Source organism: Rhinolophus sinicus, chromosome 1 (genome assembly GCF_057876585.1).
Source record: "Rhinolophus sinicus isolate RSI-liver-muscle chromosome 1, RSI-T2T, whole genome shotgun sequence".
Taxonomy (NCBI): Eukaryota; Metazoa; Chordata; class Mammalia; order Chiroptera; family Rhinolophidae; genus Rhinolophus; species Rhinolophus sinicus.
Window position 1 is genome coordinate 166761117 of NC_142501.1, and position 24019 is coordinate 166785135.

Sequence of the window (24019 nt, forward strand, 5' to 3'; positions counted from 1 at the left end):
ACCCAATAATACATCAGCTGCAAGCAAATGGTCCATCACACTATCCAAAATATAAGTCTGAAACTCTTTTTGCTGAGTTCTTGTAGATCTTTCAGGGGAAGCCTAATCAATAAAATTTAGAATTAGAAACAGAACCAACTAAAAGATAAGGGCTCAACCATAATTACATTACTAAATATATCAAAAGGATTAAAAAATAACTCACTGGTAAATAAAATATAACACTAGAGATGATATATATTCTTATACTCTTATATTTCTGACCACAGAATTAAAAACAATGTGAAGCAAAAATAAAACATCTTTTGAATCGATTCCTCCAAATATGGTATTCTAAACATTTTAAGTATTTAATAAATACTTGATAATCTATTATTCTACCTCACTTTCAAAAGAGATTTGGCAGTTTATAATGAGATACAGATAAAAGAAATCATAAAGCTCATTCGCGATCATAACTCAAGGTGTTTAACAGGATAAGTAATAATAAATAGGTTTTATCAAAGCTTAACTAGAAAAATTTTAAAGTCTGTGAAGCAGAGAGACCACAGAACATAGAGAAGTAGCTTGATCAGTCAACACGATTTTTACTTGATCAAAAATACTCTTTTGTATTCTGTAAGGACTTCTTAAGGCTGGTCCAGTCACCACAGGCCTTTAATCGTCTGATTCCTTTCCCTGAATTGTTACACCAGTGATCCTGACCCAGAATTTACACTTGTTTTTGGCTCTAACTGCCGAGTTCAAATGTTTTTTGCAGAGATTTATCACAGTATAACTTTTAAAGGACTTAAGACATTATGAATGAGCGCATAGTTGTCTCAAAGGCACTCGGTTTTTTTAAAAACATTTATTGGACGACTATTATATTCTAAACACAGTGCTTGCATGTACCTTCTCTCAATATCTCTTGGAAGAAGATACAATCAGCCCATTTTAGAGATAAGGTAACTGAAGCTTAGAGAGGTTACGTCATTTGGTCAAGTCATAACTAGGGTGCAAAACTCAACTTCTTCAAGGCCAAAGTTCATGGCCTTGCCTGCTAGGCCATATTCTTCCAGCTGTACTAAAAATCTCCATTTTAAAGTTAACAAATGTAGAACAAGTTCAATTCTCCTATAATCTCCTCATCATTCTTTCCGATAAACCTGGTCGGCCCACCAGACAACCAGGATGAGTTCGGGGCAGAATGAAGATAGGGGAAGTAAGTACTGTGACCTGCTCTGGCCTCTGGCTGTCAGATACATCTTCCCCAGGAAAACAGCAAAGCCACTCAACAACGTAGTCTTAGAGAATCAAAACCTCCTTTTTGAGGCTTGGGGATACATGCAGAACGTCCACGTGCACAGGCCACAGAGCCCCCGGGAGCACATGGGGACTCTGGCAGAAAGGGCCTTTGGTATTTCGAGGCATCTGTAATGGCTAGAGCCTTACAGGGGAGGGTTCTGTGCTATGTACTCCTCTGGGTGGTGCTTCTCTCGGTCACTGTATATAGGGCATTCTCTGCCCAGTTTTGCCACTTCCTTTTGGTTTGTTTACTGCCCTGCAGTCACCCAGGGCAGCTTTCTCTCTGATGTGAATGGGGAAGTCTTTTAGAAGATGGCTGGAATAGAGTAGTCAACTCCTCAGACAACAGAAAATTGTTTAGGGTATCAGATAGGCACACACTCCGACTGAGCCCCCTGAGGTTCTTTATCTTTCCTTTAGGTGATGTACAAATGCTTTGTGATACGTTCTCATGCACTTTCCTCCTGCTGCCATGGCAGTATTCATGTGCAGCCTATGCGCTTGGCCCTCCATAAGGTGCTTGGTGGTGACCGCAGAGGACACCGGTGAATGGGAGCTCGGTGAAGACTACACCCTTGTAGAAGCTGACACAGGCCACTTAATTGTTTGAGTAAGTCTTACACGCCAGGTCCTGTGTTGCGCATCTTAAATGTATTATCTTATTTACTTCTCACAAGAGATGGGTTTGATTTTTACACTATTTAAAAGATGGGCAAACTGTAAGTGGTGAAGAGAACTGAGCTTGGCCAAGGTCACACGGCTATAACCAGCACACATCCAATTTCTCAAAACGTTTTTTGCTGGATGACTGACGTATATATAACTCTCACAACAATCATGAAGGAGAGACAAGATATAATATCATTCCGCAAAGAATTAATTTAGCTCAGTGAGATTAAAATGTGTATGGAATAAACAGCAGGGCCAGAATTCAAACCAGGTATTTCCCACTGAAAAACCCGTACTCTTTCTATTGCACCACACTGCCTCTCTTGTACAGGGCTTGTGTCACATCAAGCCAGTCTATACGAATGGGAATCACTTATTTTTATAGAGTGCTAATAGAGTTAATTTCACACATTCTTCTGTAGATATAACCAAGTAAATAGGTACTCTTATGATGAGATTCCAACAATCCTACGACCGAAGATGGCCTGGCTCGGGTGTATCAGACTGGAAATCAGTTGTCTCAAACCCCTTCCTACATGTACATAGGTAAATGGTAAATGTATACAGTAATTCTCTTCTTCAGAGATAAAGACTTCATAATCGTAACATCCAAAAACCATATGCTTCTAATTTATTTTTTTATACCATATGAAGACATGGAGTGCAATAGTATTTTCTCTCAATATTTTTTGTATGTGTATTCTATATGTGTGTATTAGATTTGAAGTTCCTCAAAGTATTAAATTAATTTTTTGAAAGCAAATTTGTATCTTTTTTTATTAGATGGTATCACATCTTCCTGTTCAGGAACTTCCAGAGATGTACTTATAGTTAAATCATTCAAAAATACTTAAAGAACTCACCACGACACTGTGTTAATTTTGTGAGAGATAAAAGAACACATGAAAGTTGGTCCCTAACTTAAGGAGTTTATACTCTTATTTGGGAGTTTCCATCTTGACACTCTGCTTCTTCCTGAAATATAACCCCACTACCCTGACTCCCTACTACAATCAGACACAATTCCAGTGTGGGGTAAATTAAGTGTCCACAACAATGAGAAGGTTGCCTCAAGGTTAATGCATGTTATATCAAACTTTCCCTACTGAACAATACAGAAAACATAAATAAAAGACAACTATATCATTTGCCCATGGTTAATTAATTGGCTATTAGCTTTCCTACAAGACTCAAAATGTTATATACACTCACCACATAACTTCCATATATGTGTATTTTGTTTTCTAGCTGTTAAGCTTTTTTACATACATCTCTTCTGAACTTTATTCTGTTATTTTCTGATTACCATTTCATTTTGCATAGAATGCTTCAAATTCTTATCTAATGCACTAAGATATTGGCCATCTTTTCTCTTATTTTTAAAGTTTCCAAGGACAAGCTCTACCAGGCATATTTATAAATTCTGCTATGTGGATTATGGTTGAAACTGACTATTTTTCTGCCAGTATTAAACATTGTGGTCCTAGTTAAAATGCTTAACATGACTGGAGCCTACGTTACATTAGTGATTTCTATTTATTGACCAAATATTTTCCCATGAATAAAAAAGACATCTGCTGTGGTTTTCAGGTTTCAAATAAAAAGTTAACTGTAGTAGCCACTAGAGGGTGCAGAGGAAGTGCAGGTTAGTGTCAAAACTGCTGCAAGTACATAGGAAGTTCCTCAGAGAGAAAAGAAGTTAGTCTCTGCACTGATTGAATCTTTCATAAAATGTGTTATTTTCAGTGAGTCCTGGCGCACTTAGCCTGTGGGCCAAATCCAGCCTATGTCTGTTTTTGTAGATAAAGTTTTACTGGAACACAGCCATGCTGATTCGTTTACATACTGTCTGTGGCTGCTTTCTAGCTACAATGGCAGAGTTGAATAGCTGTGACAAAGACCATATAACCCGCAAAGCTTAAAATATTTACTACTTGGCCCTTTAAGGTTTGTCGATTTATGGTCTCGGGAAAGGGTGCTAAAGGATTGAATTAGGGACATGCTTTCAGTAAGGGAAAGAGAAACAAATTGATAGGATATAAAGCACATTGGGGATAAAAAATTCTCATGGTCTATGACATGTTCTACCTATACAAAACAGAAGAATTAAAAATCTGAAAGGTATTTGGCATAAAACTTGCTTGGTTATTAAAGTTCTAATTATAAAAATAATGCAAAACAGGTATACATAAGTTTCTTTGTTTTTACCTCCAACAAAAGATCAATTAGTGGAGTCTGCTTGCTGGCAGGGGTAAGACAGAGGTTGTCTATTATTAAGACCCGCATGAAGTCAAAAACGAACTTTTTAGCTGGGTGATTGGTCAGATATGTCTTGACGCCCACATTGCAGTACTCAGACTGGCTTCTGTTCATCCCTGTGTCTGCTGCAAAGGCTTTAAATTCTTCTGCTGGAGATCCAACTTCATCATCCAGATCTGTCACCTAGTAAAATTAAGTGGAAATATATGCTAGTTACGCTCAATTGTATTTGGTGTTTTTACTTCCAAGTTTCCTAAAAACCAAATTGTAGCAGCAATAGTATTTTCCTTCAACACTTACCTCCTATTGAGCTATTCAACAAATTACTTCACTTTGCTTTCCTTGGCCCCTCCTCTCAAGGTAGTAATCGGGTACTGTAGTCAGGGTTACTCAACACATGCTCTTTCTAATATTAAAGTGCTGACTTGCCACTAACCATATATCTGTTTTATGCTGAATTTTATCTCTATTGTGGATAATTGCACTTAAAATAACTGAAATAATAAAATGAGAAAAATATATTTGCATATTTGAAACATACCTACTGAGAAGTCAAATGGCATAGAGTTTCAGATAAAGACCTGGCATAAGGGTAGCACCTAAAGGCTGAGCCATGTTTGCAGATAAAAACAAAACAAAATAAAAAAACAAAACAAAACAAAAAGCACAAAAAAACTAAATGAACAAAACAAAAATAAAACAAGTGCCGAATTTCAGCCAACGTAAAAAGAAAGAGGGAGTAGAGGACATTTTAAAAAAAAAAATAACTTAAGTATTACTTAAGGTCTATTTTACCAAAAATGAGGATTTTAAAATTATAAATAAGCCAGGGTGTTAAGGTCATGTGTTACACTTGTCTTTCTCCTAAAAAGTCCCACAATTTTAGAATGAATATTTCACCTTTATACATGAAGAAAAATTAGTATGAAGAAGGTAGTTTATTCCAGGCCCTAGAGTAAATAGTGGAAATAAGAGGAAACACATCATGAAATTCTGAATTACTATGGAGAAATAACTGGCTTTTGTGCTTGTTTTAAAGGACAAAAGAAGTATGTATACTATATATGACCACAGTCTAGCAATTTTCAATTAAATTAGTACAAAATATGAAAGATAAAAGTTGATCGAAAGAAGAAAAGCTGAACAAAAAGACATGTATATTTCATTTTTTTATAAAGACAACCAATCCTATATTAATTTGTAAAGCCTAAATTCAGGAAATGCCTAATTCTTGAGATAAATAAACTAGAGCTACACTTGGTTGGCCTAGTCTTGTAACCTGGAAAGAACATTTCACAATTACATAGCTGTCATCACATAAAATAAGAAATGGATCCACAGCCACTTGGGGAGGGAAGTCACTAACGTGGAACTTACAAGAATATGGTAAACAAGAACAGGAAGTTGATTTCACTGTTATTTTAGGGGAAAGCAGAAGGAGAGTGTGGGGAGCTAGACACCAGATTTTCATGTAAGAGGTGAAGTAGAAAGTTATGAAACTATAAAGTGGTAAAAAGCTTAAAAGACTGGCAAAAACAAAAAATAAAAAATCTGCTAACCATTGGAGCAGACTAATTGCAGTTTGACATTTTCCTCCCCCTTTCCTACCATCTCTGAGTAAGGGCGAATGTTGAAGGGGAAGACGGTGGCTGCTAATGCACACAGGAAATCAGGGCTCATCCACATGGAGGCCAGGTCTGGAACGTTGTGATACAAGTATCGAAAGAACTGCATCAGGGTCACAGGATATTCTCGGAGCCAAGATCCCTCTTCTTCTGATTGCCAAGGCTATCACAGGGACAAGAAAAGAAAAAACATGTTAGAAAAACTGACACTGCTACAAATTATTTAAAAATAATTTTACATTCATTTCCACCTGTTTTGCATACTCACTACTCTTCTAAAACTGGATATACTGATGGTCCTGATTTCTTTTAAAAACCACACTCATGACAACAAATCGAGAAATAAGCTAAAACAAAAACAATGTCCCCTAGTACCCAACAGGATTCTTGTCTCTTCAGAGGAGTACTCACAGCTCAGTAACTGGAATCAGTGGTTTTAATTATTCATCATTATCAAAACATTTGAGTATAGCCGGTGCCAATGGTGGCTGAATTACCAACAAAGTTGCCCCATCGTCCCTTACGCCAGACTTAGGGGTAAGATAGAAGATGGGAAAGTTACTTCACATTTCTGAGCCTCACACTGTCATGTAAAATGACAAACACAATGCTCTTAACCATTATGCAATTGTGATACTGTGATTTGTAGTAAGAAATATATATTTGGTCTTCATCGTTTTCTTGGCACAGAGCTCCTAAAATCATTGGACTGTTCTAAGTTACAAGAGCCATAAAGGTGTCTTGTTAATCATAACAAGCCCCTTTCAACCACACCTGAGTTTATGTTAATGAGGTGACTTTTGGAAAGACCCTAACAACGGAGGCTTGCAGGGCAACTAACCACATGACTAAAGGGTTAAAAATTTCAGCCCTAAAGTTCCAATTCCCCAAACTCCAAGGAGGGGAGAGTGGCTAGAGCTTGAGCACGATCACCAATGGCCAACAACTTAATCAATCACTATTGTAATGATTACTAGGTAATGAAGCATCAGTAAAAACTCAAAGGGATGAAGTCTGGAGAGCTTCTGGGTTGGTGAACACACAGAGCTGCTGGGAGAGTGGCCGGATGAAGAGGACATGGAAGGTCTATGCCCCTTCCCACATACCTCGTCCTATATATTTCTTCCATCTGGCTGTTCCTGAATTATATCCTTTTATAATAAACTGGTAACCTCGCAAGTAAACTGTTTTCCTCAGTTATGGGAACCTCTGATTTATAGCTAGTACGTCAGAGGGACAGGTAACAACTTGGATTTGCGATTGGTGTCTGGTAGAGAGGCCGTCTTGTGGGGCTGAACCCTTAACCTGTGGGGTCCGATGCTATCTACAGGAAGACATGTCAGAACTGAAGTGAACTGAATGGAACAACCAGATAGTGTGGCAAAATCCCCCACATATTTGGTGACCAGTGTGTCAGAAATGAAGTAGTGTTATAGTAGAATATTCAGAGTACAGGAGACACACAAAAGTGTGTTTTTTCTTAACAGCAACACAACAATAACAATGATTAAAAAAAGTAACAAGGACGGAATATATCTGAACAATGCCTATCTTTTAATACTTGTCCAGAGTGGCTTTTTAAAAAAATAACTCAGATGTTTATATTTATTTATGAATAGGAATCCAAACAAAAATCCTAAAACATTCTAGATTAATACAGGTAACGGTAATGTTCTTTTCTAAGATGGCATAAGGATAGTTTTGAATAAAATAAGATTTGTCATAACTTGTAATCCAAACAGTCTAGTTACTAACTCATCTTACAATGTGATCCTAAATTATGTAAACAAATTAAGTCCTTATTCACAGTATTCCTGTAAGATAGATAGGAACTTACACATTTTGTCATTTACTTTTTCAATTCTTCATAAATCTACATTAGAAATAATTAGAAAAAACAAAACTTGCACTGACAATATTTTTAATCTCTAAATAAAAGTGATTTTAAAAGTTCAAATAACATATTATTGTAATGACATATACTACAATATATATCATCCTATACATGTTTACATTGTAATATATATTTTCTAACAATAATAATATCAGCTAACACTTATGAAGCACTTAATATATCAGGCACTTTTATAAGTGCTTTGTGCATATTAACTCATTACACACTCACAACCACCCTAAGAGATAAATTCTATTATCACCAGTATTTCATACACAAGGAAACTGAAGCACATAGAGGTTAGTATGACATAAGTACCACAGATGGGATTTGAACTCAGCAGGGCTCCAGACTCAATGGTCTTAACAGCTGCAAGGTTCGTCCTTGCATTAGAGGTAACAAAACAGAGAGGCTGAGGTTATAGAGACCATGCAGTAAACACATAGTTATGTTACCAAAAGATTCCTCTATTTAAAAAAAAAAGTCCCAAGCAGGAAGGACACCCGATAGGCGTGAGTGTCTCGGGGAGCTTACTGAGTTCAGCATGCTGCGGAGCATTCCCAGTAGCAGAAAAGCAGCTTCTGTGCACACGTTATGGATAGAAGAGACCACAGTTCCACTGGAGGCAGGAACGCCAAAGATAAATGTCCAAATGGAATCCAAATCAAACTGCGGAGGTGAAAGTGAATAAAGGTTAGCCACTGGCAATTTTTTTTGAGTAGCAACTCTCCTAAGTTCTAATATTCTAAAATTTCTTTGAAACTAGTTATTTTTCACAGTGAGCAATGATGAAGAGACAGAGACCTAGCACTGCTCCTTCCTAAATTTTAAAACTCATTTTTACATTTATAAAGAAAAAGTGAATGCTATGTATCATTCTGTCTTAGGTAGCTAAGGTGTAAACATTGTTTTCCACGTTTTTCTTTCAAGAAAACAAACAAAAACAATATACGTGCTAATTAGCTGGGAGATGAAATTTTAGAACTGGTGATTTTAAGCAGGACCTTTCTAAAAAGCACGTTGAACTTATTTTCCCCCGTACTCTCAGCAATGTTCTAATTCACGTTTGGATTACATACAGATAAGATTTGACAAAATAAAAATCAGTTTGAGATTTATTCATAGCAGTTTTATGTAACACTTTTTGACCATGGTGTCATGCTTATTTTGAAAAATTACATAACTAACCAAACACTGCTAAGCATAAATCATTATCTTGATTTAATGTAAGGGAACAGACTCAGTGGTTTCATTTAAAAGGTTTTGTCAATTACTAGAATTGATTTGAATAGTATTTGGCATTATGATGGACATATAGTTCAGTTTAAAACTAAATTTTTACCTAAGTCTTTGCAGTGCACATTAATAAGCTATATATTGGTAACTCCAAGGCTCTTCGTTAGAAATCAAGCAAAGCCTTACTGTTTTCCTAACATGGATGTTATTTCCCATTAAGAAATCAAAACCATTTTTCTCATCAAAACTTGCACTAAGAATCCTGTCATGTCCACCTAATTAATTTTATGGTATATATACCACTCCCTTCATTTTTAATTCTACAGAAATGAAATTATATTTCTAGATAAAAATCACATAACTCAAGAGAATTCTTTAAATCACCATTAACATATTATCCAAAGCCTTTATGTATATGTAATTATATAGAATAAACATAAAGATAAAAAGAACAAATAGGGATAAAGGACTTCTTTGTGGGAAAATCTCCTATGGTATTTTCAGATTTTTCTGTCCCAAATCACACCCTAAATGTGAGAAAGGGAGGGCATCAGTGGTTTTACTGTTATGAACCCATTACCCTATGGTGATTCTGGGGCATATATAATGACGCTTACACCTTCCTAGGTAATTCCTACCTGGCAACCCTGCTTACATCGGCTGCTGATGACAGGCACACTGACCTGCAGGTTCTCAGGCAGCTCACTAACTGGCTGCTGCAGAAACAATGCCATGAGCAGAAAATAGAGGGCAGGTACATTAGTGTGTTTAGGAAGGAACGACTGAAGGACTGGAAAACCAGGAAAATGGCAGGCATCCCGGTTAATCTCCCTGACCGTGGATCTCCCACCAGCACTCCTGCCCACATTGAATCCTAAGAGGAAATACAACAAGCACAAAATGAATAATCAATTATCACGCTGCATTAACAAAGGAGTAATTCAGCATATGTGACATTTCCATCCAGAGCATTCATATTAATACGGACAATTGACAATTCAATTGTTGGATTAATCTTTCAGTCAAAAGTTTTCCCTTACTATCTCTCTGGCTTCAGCAAGCCTGCCTATTAAGATACAGGTCATGAAACACAGCTGAGATAACCAGATACAAGAGGTAATATAAATTCTGCTCGTTAAAAGAATGACTTCAAAAGAGCTCCAACATTTCCCTAAGAAAGTAAAATTTAAAATATGGAATATTTGGGATGCTACAAAAATATAATTACTATAATATAGTTAATATATTTTATTTGTCCTGAAAATCATCATAAACGAGTTAACCTTAAATTACCTACAGATTTAGAGACCAGACAAAATGAATAAGCAAAATAATCCTTCCTCACAACACGATCTGTCATTCTACTGGAAAGTTGCCCAGCAGTGGGACAGCGAACCCGAGCCTGCTGTGACTGCAGCTCTCTGAACATCCAGACTCCCTTCTAGAAACAGCCCTACCAGGAAATGGTCACTGATTAGTCAAGTGGCTTAGAGTCAGTCTTCCTATCAATCCCGTTTCCTGTTACATAACTGATTTCAGGACACAGCTCACGTGGTTCAAACCTAGTACAGGGCTCAGCACAGCATGAATATTAGCCAGAGTTTCATTGCAAAACTTTTATGAATGGTAACCAAGAAATGAAGGACTGATGTTTATTCTGAAGCAATTTTTATTTAAAAGAGTATCATTTTTTCCCCCAGCTTTTTTTAGGATGAAGTAAGCATGTACCTGCTATTATTTAAAATAAAAGAGAAATGTGTATCTAGATGGCTTCTTAAATATTTCATCCCAACAAATTGTTCAGTGTGATATGAATTAATCTTCCGAAGCATGCTTTTCTAATTAACAAAAAATTACACAGCAATTTACCAACCCCTTTAAAATGTCATCTCATTTCTCAAACACAATGACCCATGTGAGTGAGTATTTGCTATCATCCTAGGTCTATCACATAGAACATTGTCATCAAGATCATGAGTGGTAGCACTGGGACTTGGAGCCGGATGTCTCTTTGGAGCCTGTGTAGTTATGCTGTGTCTCCCACCCTTCTTAACGCCATTGTCATTTCTGAAAGACTGGCTGCATGAGGACGCTGAGTGATTTTTGTTTATGGTGAATTCTAAATGAAGTTTTGAGTATAAAAAAGTCTTGAGCATTAAGAAATAAAGAGACAAAGTGATATTTTATACATTAAATAGGAAAAAAATTTTGATTCAACTACAGATCCTAAATGAAAACCAAGACTAGCATTCATTTTCCTTTCTAAATTCCCACACCGTTTTCCCCTATAATTAATCTTAAAGAATACTTAATGTATTATTAATAATTCAGCATTAACTTAGATTCAAGTTACAACTACATGGAAGGTATATTCATAAAGAAAAACTTGATATAAATTAATAAATGTGACTAAAACATTCAAAAGCATTAGGTCGCTCGTCAAAAAGAAATAGAATCAAATGAGATGCTATAACTATATATCTATATCTATGTATACATACATGTATCAGATACACATTCAGGGAAAATTAAATTGAATCAAATTTAAATTAAACATAAATTAAATACCTAGATTTCTCTTTTAAAACCAGAGCAGCATATATAAAGTGTAAGTAGTTACCAATGAAGGATGTACAAATTCTAAGGCATGAAGCCAGGCAGGTTAGATACAGGAGTGTAACTACCTTGTTGTGATATTACTGAAGTGATGGAGGACAGAAAAGAGGACGGCCTAACATTCAGAAGACACACGTAGACCCTATTACTGTGTGACTCAGGAACCTTATGCATTTAACAGTCTTACTTTCCTAATTAGAGAAATTAATCTTTATTAAGTTTATTTCCTATCAAATATAACTCATGTATCATAAAATATGTACCTATCTCCAGAATCACGAAGCCCAAATGAGATGATATATGTTAAAGAATTTTGCAAACCACAATGTGCTATATGAATCTCAGGAGTTATTACTACTTTAGTTTTTGGCCTTCAGTGAGAACTAGTGATGTTAATTAGCATTTAAAACTCTCACTTCCAATTGTGCCTTGCATTAGTTATTCTCTTAGTAGCTATTATTATTAACGTCAATAAGCTACATTTCTTAATAATAACATTTGTAGGCTATATTCCTCCCCCAGAGTCAGTACAAAATAGTGATTCTTTTTCAGATCATAAAAGTATCTATAATGATAACTTAAAATTTATATACATATATTTTTTAGGTTTGTATTTTAAAGCAATTTTCTCGAGAAATCATTTTACAGTGAATTTCTTCATCACACATAAGGTTTCTTCAGACATTTTCCACATGTAAAATGACAATAAAATAATTCTATGTTGAAAGCTGTCTTCTTATCATTAGCTTTAGTATTTAAGAAAGTAGTAGAGGCAGCACTAGCTATTGATACTTTCACATATTTTTAAACAGACAAATGACATATTAAATTCTGATCCCTAATTTTCCCATCTCATAAGTGTAAATAGGTACTTTGATGCTTGTTGCAGAATACAATCACATGTGATCTGAACATGTAATGTTATAAAGACAAATATATTTTTAAAATACTTTAAAAATATTTTAAAATACTTTAAAAATATAATGATTGTAATTTCCAATAAAGACATCATCTTAAAAATATTTTCCCAAACAAGGTCATTAACATGAACAGAAATATACCTTTCTATATCTTAACATAGAAAACTGTAATTTTTTAATATTACTTAAATGCTCAATTCCATGTTGAAAACAGCACATAGCTGGTCAGCAAAGAATAAGAAGCTTTGGCTGAAACTTTGAGCTTAAATCCTGGAATGGCAATGTAACATAACTGTTAAAAACATCGGCTGTGGGGTTGACTGACCTGGATTCAAATTTTGACACTTCCTAGCTGACAAGTGACTTTAACCCTATGCCTTGGCTTTCTCATCTGCAAAATGGGTATGACAGTATTTATACCTCACAGGGTTATTGTGAGAATAAGTGTTTAGTAACTAGCACAGAATAAGCACTCAAAATTATTGTTATTATTAATTCAGTTCTGATAATTTGCTACTTACTTATAGATCAGAAAGAGAAAAATGCTATGAAAATATCGTAAAGAATTCCCTTGACTTTTCACATCTTAATATCCTGTCTCTGACTTCAATTGCTTTTGCAATTAAAAAAGCCAAATATGAAACTTTCAAAGCTTTTATTCTATCATTAATTAAAATTCATGACTCTTAATGGTTGTCAGAAAACTGAAGAGTACAAGCTTATATAAGATTTAAACACAAAACACAATAGCTTATTTTAAAGCAGCTGACTGTAAAAGTCCCATACCTAATACAGTTCCGATCTTGTTAGTTAAGACAGAATCTGTCTGTTCCAGCCATCCTCCACCACTGAGTCCTTCTTTAAACTTGATGAGAATAGACTGATTACTCAGTAGGACAACAAGGATTCTCATGGCTGCTGTAACTGTGGTGGAATGCAAGTGCTCTTCCATAAACATCATAATCCAGTCAAAACCCAGTGTCTTGACCAGTTCTTCACAAGCTCTATTCAAAGACGGATGGATGAAAACAAAACATTAGTTTGAAGGATTAGGATTTCAAATTTAAAAAATAGTTCTTGAGACACTATAAATTTCAGGGTTTAACTAGTAATAAACACTGGTACCATCAATTCTAAAAATATTTTACTTACTGCAAATTAATGCTTGTCTTTTCTTTAGATGTGTAAACTAGTTTTAGCAAGATATCTAGAAGTCTGTTCCTCAAAAGTATAAGATTAGCAGATACAAGACCTCCAAACTCTTCTTCAGTTCCTATAATGAAAATAAATACATTAAATTGCCCTAGCAGATAAACCAGGATAATATATTCCAATCTATTCGAGGAAATCTCACTGAAAAATATATCTTTTAGAATACATTTTCTCTAGTACTTTCCATTAAAGTGGGTAAGAAAAAGGGTCCATTAAATCATTTCTCTTTAGAATCCTAGAAAAAGGGTCCATTAAATCATTTCTCTTTAGAATCCTGAAAATTGTTTATTTACATTTGACATTATCTAAACAAGTGATAATAAAGTCTGTGAATCCCATTTTACATTAATATTTCCCTCCCCTACCAACAAGGAGGAAGTACTCAAATGAGGATCACATGAATAAAAATAATAATCCAAATCCTTAACTTCCAGTTTCATTTTTAAGGACATAAATAGTTAAATTTACCTGACTTAAAAACTGAAAAGAGGAAGCATAAATTATTAATATTTAATGTACATGATACATGAAGAAAAGTTAGAATTAAATAGCATGGGAGAGAGGCAAAGGCACACAAATGCATAAGAGAAAGTGGAAAAGGGAGGAAAACAGCTCATGGTTCTCAGTGGACAGTGCAGGGAGCACACAGCACTGGCCATCAGTGTTCAGGCCCAGCTCTGCCACTAATGAGCCGAGTTAGTAAGTCACGATCCACATGGTGTCCTCTATTCCAGAACTGAAGCTTGGGCTAAACTTTAACTGCCATGGTTATACGTTTTCACTTGTTTGAGCAAGGGACTGTTTGTACCCTTAAACATTGTCTTTTAAGTGCTAATTTAGTGCTTCCTCTTTGGGAGGGGTACTTCAAGATTCCCTTCCCTTCTAAGAGACACAGGACTGGTGATTTACAAACTGTCTTATTGAAAGCATATTACACAACCTAAATCGATATAAGAGTCATTTCCTTTCAATGAAATGGACAATCCATACAGAAATTAAAAATTCTCCTTAATTTTAATGTCTAGTTTTTCACTGTCAGTTATGCTTCCCCTAATTTTCAAATAGTTTAAAACAATTAACATTGAAAGGAATTTCCAGATTAACTCTTCCCACTCAAACTGATGTTTTATTCCACACTACATTGGCCTTCTATGCAATTTATTTTATTTTGCATTGATTAGTATTTCACTATTCATCATTATTCAAGCCATTTTCTTTTCTGCAGATGTATCCTCAGTAGTGTGTAAACTACTTGAAAGAAAAAACTATAGTTTAAATTTTTTGGAACATCGTATTATTCTTAATACAGTCTTTAGTCCATAGCAAATAAACAATAAACATCATATACTAACGAGACCTGGAATGTGCTTCTGACTTTCTCTATTATTTCAAATGGCAATGAAGTGACAAGAATACTAGTCTCATCAACTTAGCAGAGCAACAGAAAAATCTGCTAATTTAGACATCCTTACTATTGTACTCTCATCCAAGAAAATTTTAACTAGTTGTGGTTATTGAATTCAACGGCCAGCAAGATATATGGAGACTAGAAAAATATTTTACCACATCTATTTTTATACTTGACATGAATGTGTTACATATTTCCAAAGATTTTAAAAGTATTTTTGTTTTCTAATTCCTATTTACTTGGCTTATAGTAATTCAGAATTTAGAAATAATGCTTACATAGGGTAGAAAAATGTAGTGGTTAGAAAGTTTAGAATGTTGGTTTGTACTACCCGGATTCACAGGTAGTGGTATGATCTCAGGTAAGCTGCTTTTACTTAATCTCTCTGGGCCTCAGTTTCTTCCCTTATAAAACTGGGATAACATTAGTACCTATTTTATAGTGTTATTACAAGATTAAATAAAGTACTTAAAGTACAGTGCCTGCCAGCTATAAAGCACTCAGAAAGTGTATCCATTGATTTGATCTTTATGGTTCTCACCCACTGCTAATTTGCTTTACCAAAGAAATGTCAACATTGTTCCAAATGAGAGTAGGCAGTAGGTAAGTGGTGGTGGTGGTGGGGGGCCTTCTGTTCTGCTCTGTGATTTGCCAGAGCTACTTGGCCCCTCAAATCTCTTAGCTTCTCCTTTGAAAAACATGATTACTCCACTTTCTCTGCTTATTCACAAAGCACTGCAGAGGTTGTGCTCCAGATGGCACAGCCAACATGGAGAACTTCTTTGTGAGGCATTGATACCACTGATACGAAGAGGATTTCTTCTCCGCCCCCCCCAGGCAGATGTGGGGTTTAAAGGAAATCATCCATGATATGATTATGGAATAATGTAACAGGATAATAATGTAAAGAATGGTGAACAAATATAAGATATTGTGAATTTAATTACAGGTCAATCTAAAAGGTCCTTTCCAAGCTTTCCAAGCAAATCTCATGTCCTAGAATATATAACAGGAAAAGCAGTATATTGGAACAGAGGGGGAAAAAGTATGAATCAAATGAGGAAAGGTAAAAAAAGTGGCTGTCACAGGCTCAGAATATCACAACTTATGAAATTATTTTCATTTTATACTTAAATAAAATTATTTTCATAAAATATTCTTTCCCTAAGTGACTACTAAAATTTAACAGGAAAATGAAAATAGTAGTAACACATACATAACTCACATTAGCACACATCTGTGTTTCTGAAAAGATGTACATAAATTTTTTAAAAATTAAATAATGTTAAAAATCACCCAGGAATAATTCGCTATTTAAAGGAACATTGTTATAAATCCTCTAAAAATGGGAAAGATTTTACTTTTAAAGTAAAAATTCACACTGTATTATATTCTATGGGTAATTCTGAACTTCTGCGTATTGTACAGGCTTGATTTAAGACAAATACATCTGTGAAAGACAAAAAGAAATGTAAGGAGAAAAGTAACATAATAGTATCACATATAATTCAGGTCTAACTTGTGCTAGAAGAAAACAGGGCATAGTAATTAGCTTTCAAGCTCCAGAATCAACTCACCAGTGTCAAGCTTCTCTTCGTTGTTTATTTCCATAACTACAAACTTCTCACACACTGCAAAGGTTGGTAAAGTAGAAGAAATAAACTGGCCAAACCTTTAAATACAAGAGGAAAAAAGGTTATGGATTTTATTTTTTCTCTCCCCAAAACTAACAGCAAAACACAAAGAAACAACAAACAAAGAAATGAAAAACAAAACAGAACTTATTTTAAGTACTCTTTTACAGACCTTTAATTTAGGGGACTGTTATTTCGTTTACTTCCCCTAGGACTATCGCAATTAACATTATATATGTTACAATGTTTTAAAATATAGGGAAAAATATACTACTCTAGAAATATGAGTCCTTTAATGCACTAACCCAAATGATTTCAAGAACCAAACAGCATGATTCAAATTAAAATGTCCCAACGTTATCTATATGCATCCACTCCACTGTAGCCTCGTAATTAAGAACTTGGGTTTTAGAAATGCAGGTAAGGTTAAAATACTGGCTGTATGAGGTTTTAATCTTGTTACTTGGGGCAAGTAGGTTAACCTTTCTGGGCCTTAGTTTCTTAATTTGTAAAGTACAGAAAAGCTTGATAGATGTCACTGTTAATTTTAGCAAAGTCATCATTATAGTACCAGGGTAAGATTGAAATAAGTATTGTTAATAATAACAATAATCTCCAAAATAATTTTTAAACTCCAATTTTAAATATCAAGTTAAAAAACTCTTTTCAAGGTAAATTCATATAAAAGTGAGTGATTTACATGGTATACAGATTAGAGATTAGTGTATTGGGAATACTATAAAAATTGGTGTGCTTTCTTTCACCTGTGCCTGGGAGATTACAAGGAAAGTGGTGGTCAAGTCCAGTTTAAGCAATTCTCGTCTTGGAAAATACTTTGGTTAGGTACTTTTTTCCTTCCATTTCCAGTTATGATGGGATGATGTGAGTGTTACATTTCTACAGCCCATAAATAGGCCTTAAGCCATACTGCACATTAGCAGCAAAATAATACCTCATATAAAAGGTTTGAATATGCAAAAATAAAATATCATTATCTGCTTGGGTGCTAGAGAATAAATATAAAGGAGAAGGCATGTCCACTATGGGTGGGTGTGTGTGTTTGTACACCCTGAGAAGCAGCAGGGCTTGGGGAAGAGGGACCGAGAATTCCTATCCCGAACACTTTTATGTCTAGGACAATCAATGTCACTGGGTTCATCCTGACATCTTTTCTCACCAACATCCTATTAGTAACTACTGGCAACAACTGGCTTTGCTTTATTAAGGCAAGATACTGAGACATGCATGTTTTCTGTGCCTTACAAACATCCTGAAGAGTATTACCATTACAGGTGTTATAGAGGTACAAGAACCAATCACAATCATCTCAGTCATCTTTACCTCATTGATACGTTTGGTTAATAAACAGACAAATACCGAAGTTTTCCCTACCTGAGCAGGTCATTGCTGTTGGGAAAACCTTGCAATAAGAAGCTCAGCACATTACTAATAGCAGCAATGGTAGGCTGGGATAAAGACATATCTCGAAGAGTCAGTAGCAGCTTTGGGATTAGCTGGAATTCCCTCATTAATTTGGCATTCTTTGAAGCTTCACTACAAGAGAAAGAAGAATTTATACACTATACTATCATCTCTTCTATAACTAAACAACTAACTACATAGGTTTAGCCAATACCTGGACTCTGTGAGCAGTTCAATGAAGTGTTCAAATAAAGAAAGATGGAGTTCATATGGTGCATGGAGCCAGACCTACAATAAAGAACAATGGTTTATTTAGGGTTAAAAAATACCCCAAATGCCAATCCAACAAACACAGATGCAGCACATGGAACTATTTCACTCATTAATTAACTGAATACAACCACCTTATTATAATTTTTATTTGGTGAAGCCTTATAAAATTGCTTGTACATATGACTTCTGATTCTGTTTATAAAGGAATAATTGTTATGGAAATTAACCTATTAGAGTAAGTAACCAGAAAGGCAAGATCTATGGAAAGTTTCCCTGGAACCAATGACTGCATACTATTATTCAACACTGAATACAATATACTGAGTATAAAAAATACTGAATTCTATATACTGAATACAAAGGCTGAATGACTGGAATCTCATGTGGGTTCCAAAACTGGAATTAACCATCACAAACTGGTACACCAAACAATTCCTGAAATTCACAAAGAGCTGAGACTATTTGGCACTCCCACCTATCAGAATATAGATACTTCATAATCTGTGGGGAACTGGGTAGAGGTCTCAGATGTGTAACACTTTAGTAGTGGGGCTAAATTAGCTCCCCACTAAAGGTTTTTCTAGATAAACCCTAACAAAGGTTAAACACATGTCTCAGAAGGATCAAGACAACTGCAATTCCAGAGCGAAGTGTAATACTCTTTAAAAGGAACACAACAAAATCTAGCACTCAGCAATGTAGCAATGTAAAATTTAGCATCCAATCAAAAATTATCAAATAAGCAAAGAACAAGGAAAATATGACCCATAAGTAGGAGAAAAATCAATTATTATAAATAGCCCCAAAATGACAAAGATTATGGAATTATCAAAAGCTATTAAAAATCTGCTCTATATCCTAAAGAATGTAACAAAAAAATATGAACACAAGGAGAGAAATAGAAGATAACCAAAGATCCAAAATGAACTTCTAGAAATGAAAAACGAAAGATTTAAAATGAAAAATATACTGGAGGGGACTAACAGCAGATTAGACACTATAGAAAAAAATAAGTAAACTTGAAGACATAACAATAGAAACTAATCAGAACGAAGCATTAGAAAAAAATGCTAAAAATAAACTACTAAATAGAGCATTAGTGACTTGGGAGACAATATCCAGCAAGCTATGTGGTAACTCGAGTCCAGCAAAGATGGGGGAGGGCATCAGAAAAAATAATTGAAGAAATAATGGCTAAAAAAATTCCCAATTTGATGAAAATGACAACTCCCAGATCTAAAAAAGCCAGTAAATCCCAAGCAGAGGAAACATAATGACAATGGAGTGACTGAAATCTTTAAAATATGAAAAGAATAAAAACCATCAATGAGAATTCTATTCTATGCAAAAATATCCTTCAACAAAGAAGAAAACGGTAACGACTCTTTCACATGGGAGAATTTATTGCCAGCAGACAGGCACTGCAAGAGATATTAAAGAAAGTTCTTCAGGCAGAATAATTAATTATACAAGATGGGAATCTGGATCTCCAAAAAGAATAAAGAATGACATGCATACCATGTATGTGGGAAAATAGAAAAAAATTTTTAAATGTCTTTAAAAGATAATTGACTAAAACTAAAATAATACAAAGTATCATAGGGATTATAAACATAATAGAAGTAAAACGTCTGATAACAACAGCACAAAGGACAGGAAAGAAGAAATGGCAGTATAGTGTTGCAAGATTTTTACACTGTAAGTAAAGAGGTATACACACTTTGAAGATAGACTCAATTGTTACGCATGTACATGTAGTATAAATTCTAGAATCTCCACTAAAAGAGAAAATGCTTGCATGCTATCAATGATTTTATTTATATTTGTCAAATGGCTATTCTAAAAATAGGGTAAATTAAGTATTGATAGATCACCGTGGTTTGGGGTAATTAGGAATGCCATATAAAGCCTTAAGTCAGCAAGGTAATATAAAATGAAGTCAACATATGTCAAGCACCTAAATTTCTTCTGTTTGTATATTAGATTTTAATCAGAAATCTGAAATGAAAGACAATCCATGATTTAAATGTGTCAGTTACTTGATGAAAACAAAGCTAGGATTGATTAAGTAGGTCTCCTTGGTATTCACATAATTCTTTCTGCATACTTTTACCTCTGTGCTTTCACAAGTTTTTAATTTGTTTATAGATTTGTTTTTCTCTTCTAATGGACTAACTGCCTTGAGACATGGAGTCTGTCTTTATGTTCACATGCTTAACACCTGATATGATGCTTGGTTCAAAGATGCTCAATAGACATTTTTAAAGGAATGAGAGGTTCATGTATTAGAACTTTAACTACCAGGCTGAGAAATACGTACTTTATTGTGTTGGAAGGGGAAATCACTGGAAGTTTTGGAACAGTGATATGATTATGTCTTAGAAAGAACTGGGTAAAAACATATGATAGATTAAGGAAAGGCGGAAAGCAGTTGGTGAGAGGTAAGAGAATTGCTTAGGGCTTGGATTAGGATGTAGCAGTAGGAAAAAAAAAGTGGACTATATGAAATATAGAAGTAGAATTTATACGACTTAATATCAAAGTATTTATAAACAGTGAGGAAGAAGAAAGCTGATTTTCCAATTTCAAGCCTCAGTGAGTAGGACGATGGTGGTGTTATGAATAGAAACAGGAATTAGAAGGAAGAACTACTTTGGGGAAGGATGTTAAGTTCAGTTTAGGTGTTGCTGGGACATAAAAATGGAAACGCGGAGCAAGTAAGTCAGGAACTCGGATGTTAAGCTAGAGATTGAGATTTTAGAGTCAACTCTGTAGAGCTGAGGCTGGAGAACTGGGTGAGAATCTAAGGAAGGAAAACAACAAATAAAGGAAAAGATAAGGAAGTGAAGTTGGACACTTTTAGGTACAATAATGAAAATTTCACGGCCATAAAATTATGGGGAAAGTAGTGATAAAAATTAAGAACCAGGAAAGTGATGCCTGAAAGCAAGAGAGCTCTGAGACGCGAGAGGGAAACCGACTGACTGCATCAGCGCTACTGGGAGCTGTGGATGCTGAGAACGGAGGACACCGTGAATAGGCCAGGCGGCCATAAGATTTCAAAATAAAGTTTCAGTAAAGCGATCAGGGCACACAGCCTGTCTGTCAGGGATTTAAAATAACTGACAAGACAGAGCTTACAGTAGGAATGAGGGAGAAGAGTTAGGGCCTAGACTTTACAGTCAGCCAACATTCTGGGTGATAGGGATACGAAGACGGATATGATCTCTGCACTCATAAAGCCTATAGTCTCACAAGGGGAGATTGTGTGTGTGTGTGTGTGTGTGTGTGTGTGTAGATATATAGTGACGAGTAGACAAAGTGCTGTGAACAAGAAATTAAATGGAGAAAGGATATGCAAAAATTAAGTGGTGCTTTGAGAGGACAGAGTGGAAGTGGTTTATGGTAATAAGACAGAAGAAAATCTTGTTATTTTGGCGAAATGAATGACCTTTTACTAAGCAGCTGCTATCAACCAAAATTCCAGGTCTAGCTCCTGTTTACTGAAGAAAAGTTTCTATCAGAATTATTTGATGAAAATACGTTTGCCTCTCGTAATGCTAGAGGCAGCAGCAAATTAGCTACATATAGGCAGGTAAAGGTACTTCACTTCTATACTGTTTGTAAAATGAAATATGAAATATCCTCGGGGGGAAGGAACCCCATCACTACCCTATTTTTCATATTTTACTAATGATGTTAACATGAGCATCATAAAATTACAGGCTACATCTTAGAGACAAAATTGTACAGTAGTTGACTATTAATACAGAGAATAAGAAATTAATTCACTGATTATATATTACCAGTTAGTGTTTAGGTACATACTTCAAAATCACAAAGTAGATCCTGGAAAGCAGTTGAATTCGGAATAATGGAGGTCTCATGTCCACTATCAACAGTTCCCACCAAGGAAAAAGTTAGATGGAGAATGTGGCTATTGAGAAGGGAACGTTTCTTCTTAAGTAGCATTGCCAGCAACTAAAAGGAAGCAATACCCAATGCCTGTTATCAATCATTATAGATATGTGTGCACGTGCACACATGCGCGCGCGCACACACACACACACACACACACACACACACACACACACACGACCCCTACCCCTACGTAGAAAATTCCTGAAACTTCTCAGCTGATTTCTAAATATTTATTATGAAAACATAACATTAGAGAAAATCTAAAAAGCAGGGCAATCCCATTATTATTAAAATATCCACTTTAACATAAACCCTTTCAATTCACATATAAATATTTAAATTGTTGCCATTATGTACATAACAATTTTCTCTTTTCCTCTACATGACATTCTATCAAAAGGATTTTTTTCTTTTGTAGCAGTCTTCGTAATTACAGTTTTAAAAGGTTGACTGATATTCTATGCAATGGTTATAGTATTATTAGTCATTGTCATACTTTTGGGACATTTAGATGATTCTATTTTTTCCTGATAAATAATGCTGTAATAATCATTATGAAAGTTTTGCAAAACAAAACACTTATCAAAGGAGTGTGACAAATCTACAGAAAACAATAAAGAGTTTACCCACTCCCGATGAACTATTGGCTAAAGTCAGAGACGGCATTTGCACTTTGTCTATACTAGAGGGATGTAATCTTGTTCCAAATAGTTGTTTCTTTTATTATGAGGTTTCCACCTAAACCTAGTTGAGACTGTGGATCCACGAACACATGAATACTGCATATTTTTAATGAGTTTTCAGGACTAGCAAGGGCACATGCATTACATAGTGGCTCTCACTTCCACTGGGTAAAGTGGGTAAAAGATGACTGGTGTGGAGGGGAGAGACAAGGAAAACAGAGAGAACTCTGGATCTATTACTGATCTGGCAATCTCTAGAGCAGGTGGTAATATGACAAGACTGCATTTCATTCCTATTTCCATTAAGAAAAATAAGGCCACACTAGCAAACTGTTGTTCTGAAAATATATTCAAATATGTATGAAATATACTGAAGTAACATAGCCTAATACAAGGGTTTAGTAAGACTTGATGAAATAGGAGAAAAGGATGAACCAAAATAAAGAAAACAACTCATATTCTCACTTGAAATATGCTAGTTTTAATAAAAACTACTGACTTTTAAAGGTTACTTGGACAATATAATGCTTCTAGAGTTTGAAAATAGGAAAAATAATGGAAATCAGAAGTTTTTTTTTTTTATGCAAAGTAAAGTGAAGGCAAAGCTTTATGGTTCCAAACCTGGTAGCCCTTGATTCTTTCCATTTCTTTGCTGGCTAGTGGGTTACTCTTGACCACACAAACCAGGGCCTTGACGGCCGCATACAGCCCTTCCACGTCGGAAGCCATGGCCACCAGGCCCAGGATGGCTGCAGCGCCCCCAATGTACTGCAAAGTAGTGGCAACAGGCTTAGGGACAAATGTTCTTACTCCTGATTAAAAGACAGTGAGAAACAATTAAACAAATTCCCCATGTAAGCAAGAACTGAATACATCATCTTCAGAAATATTGAACTAATTATAAATGATACTTTAAAAAAGAAGCTTTCTATCCTAAAATAAAAATTCTAAAAAAATTTC

At 35.1% G+C, this 24019-nt stretch overlaps 1 protein-coding gene across 8 annotated transcripts in view; it reads right to left on the reverse strand.

The window, feature by feature from the left end:
- WDFY3 (WD repeat and FYVE domain containing 3) overlaps positions 1-24019 on the reverse strand; it is a 247309-nt gene that overhangs the window by 62384 nt on the left and 160906 nt on the right. For 7 of the 8 annotated variants that reach the window (XM_074323992.2, XM_019731299.3, XM_019731298.3 and 4 more), the window contains 12 exons: positions 23681-23871; positions 22284-22436; positions 18397-18470; positions 18153-18314; positions 16704-16798; positions 13659-13779; positions 13293-13510; positions 9609-9844; positions 8269-8403; positions 5824-6003; positions 4165-4398; positions 3-102 (listed from right to left, as the gene is read on the reverse strand). In XM_074323992.2, coding sequence (XP_074180093.1) covers positions 3-102; positions 4165-4398; positions 5824-6003; positions 8269-8403; positions 9609-9844; positions 13293-13510; positions 13659-13779; positions 16704-16798; positions 18153-18314; positions 18397-18470; positions 22284-22436; positions 23681-23871 — 1899 coding nt within the window. The remainder of the gene's footprint in view (positions 1-2; positions 103-4164; positions 4399-5823; positions 6004-8268; positions 8404-9608; positions 9845-13292; positions 13511-13658; positions 13780-16703; positions 16799-18152; positions 18315-18396; positions 18471-22283; positions 22437-23680; positions 23872-24019) is intronic. The other variant, XM_019731296.3, reaches the window with a different exon arrangement.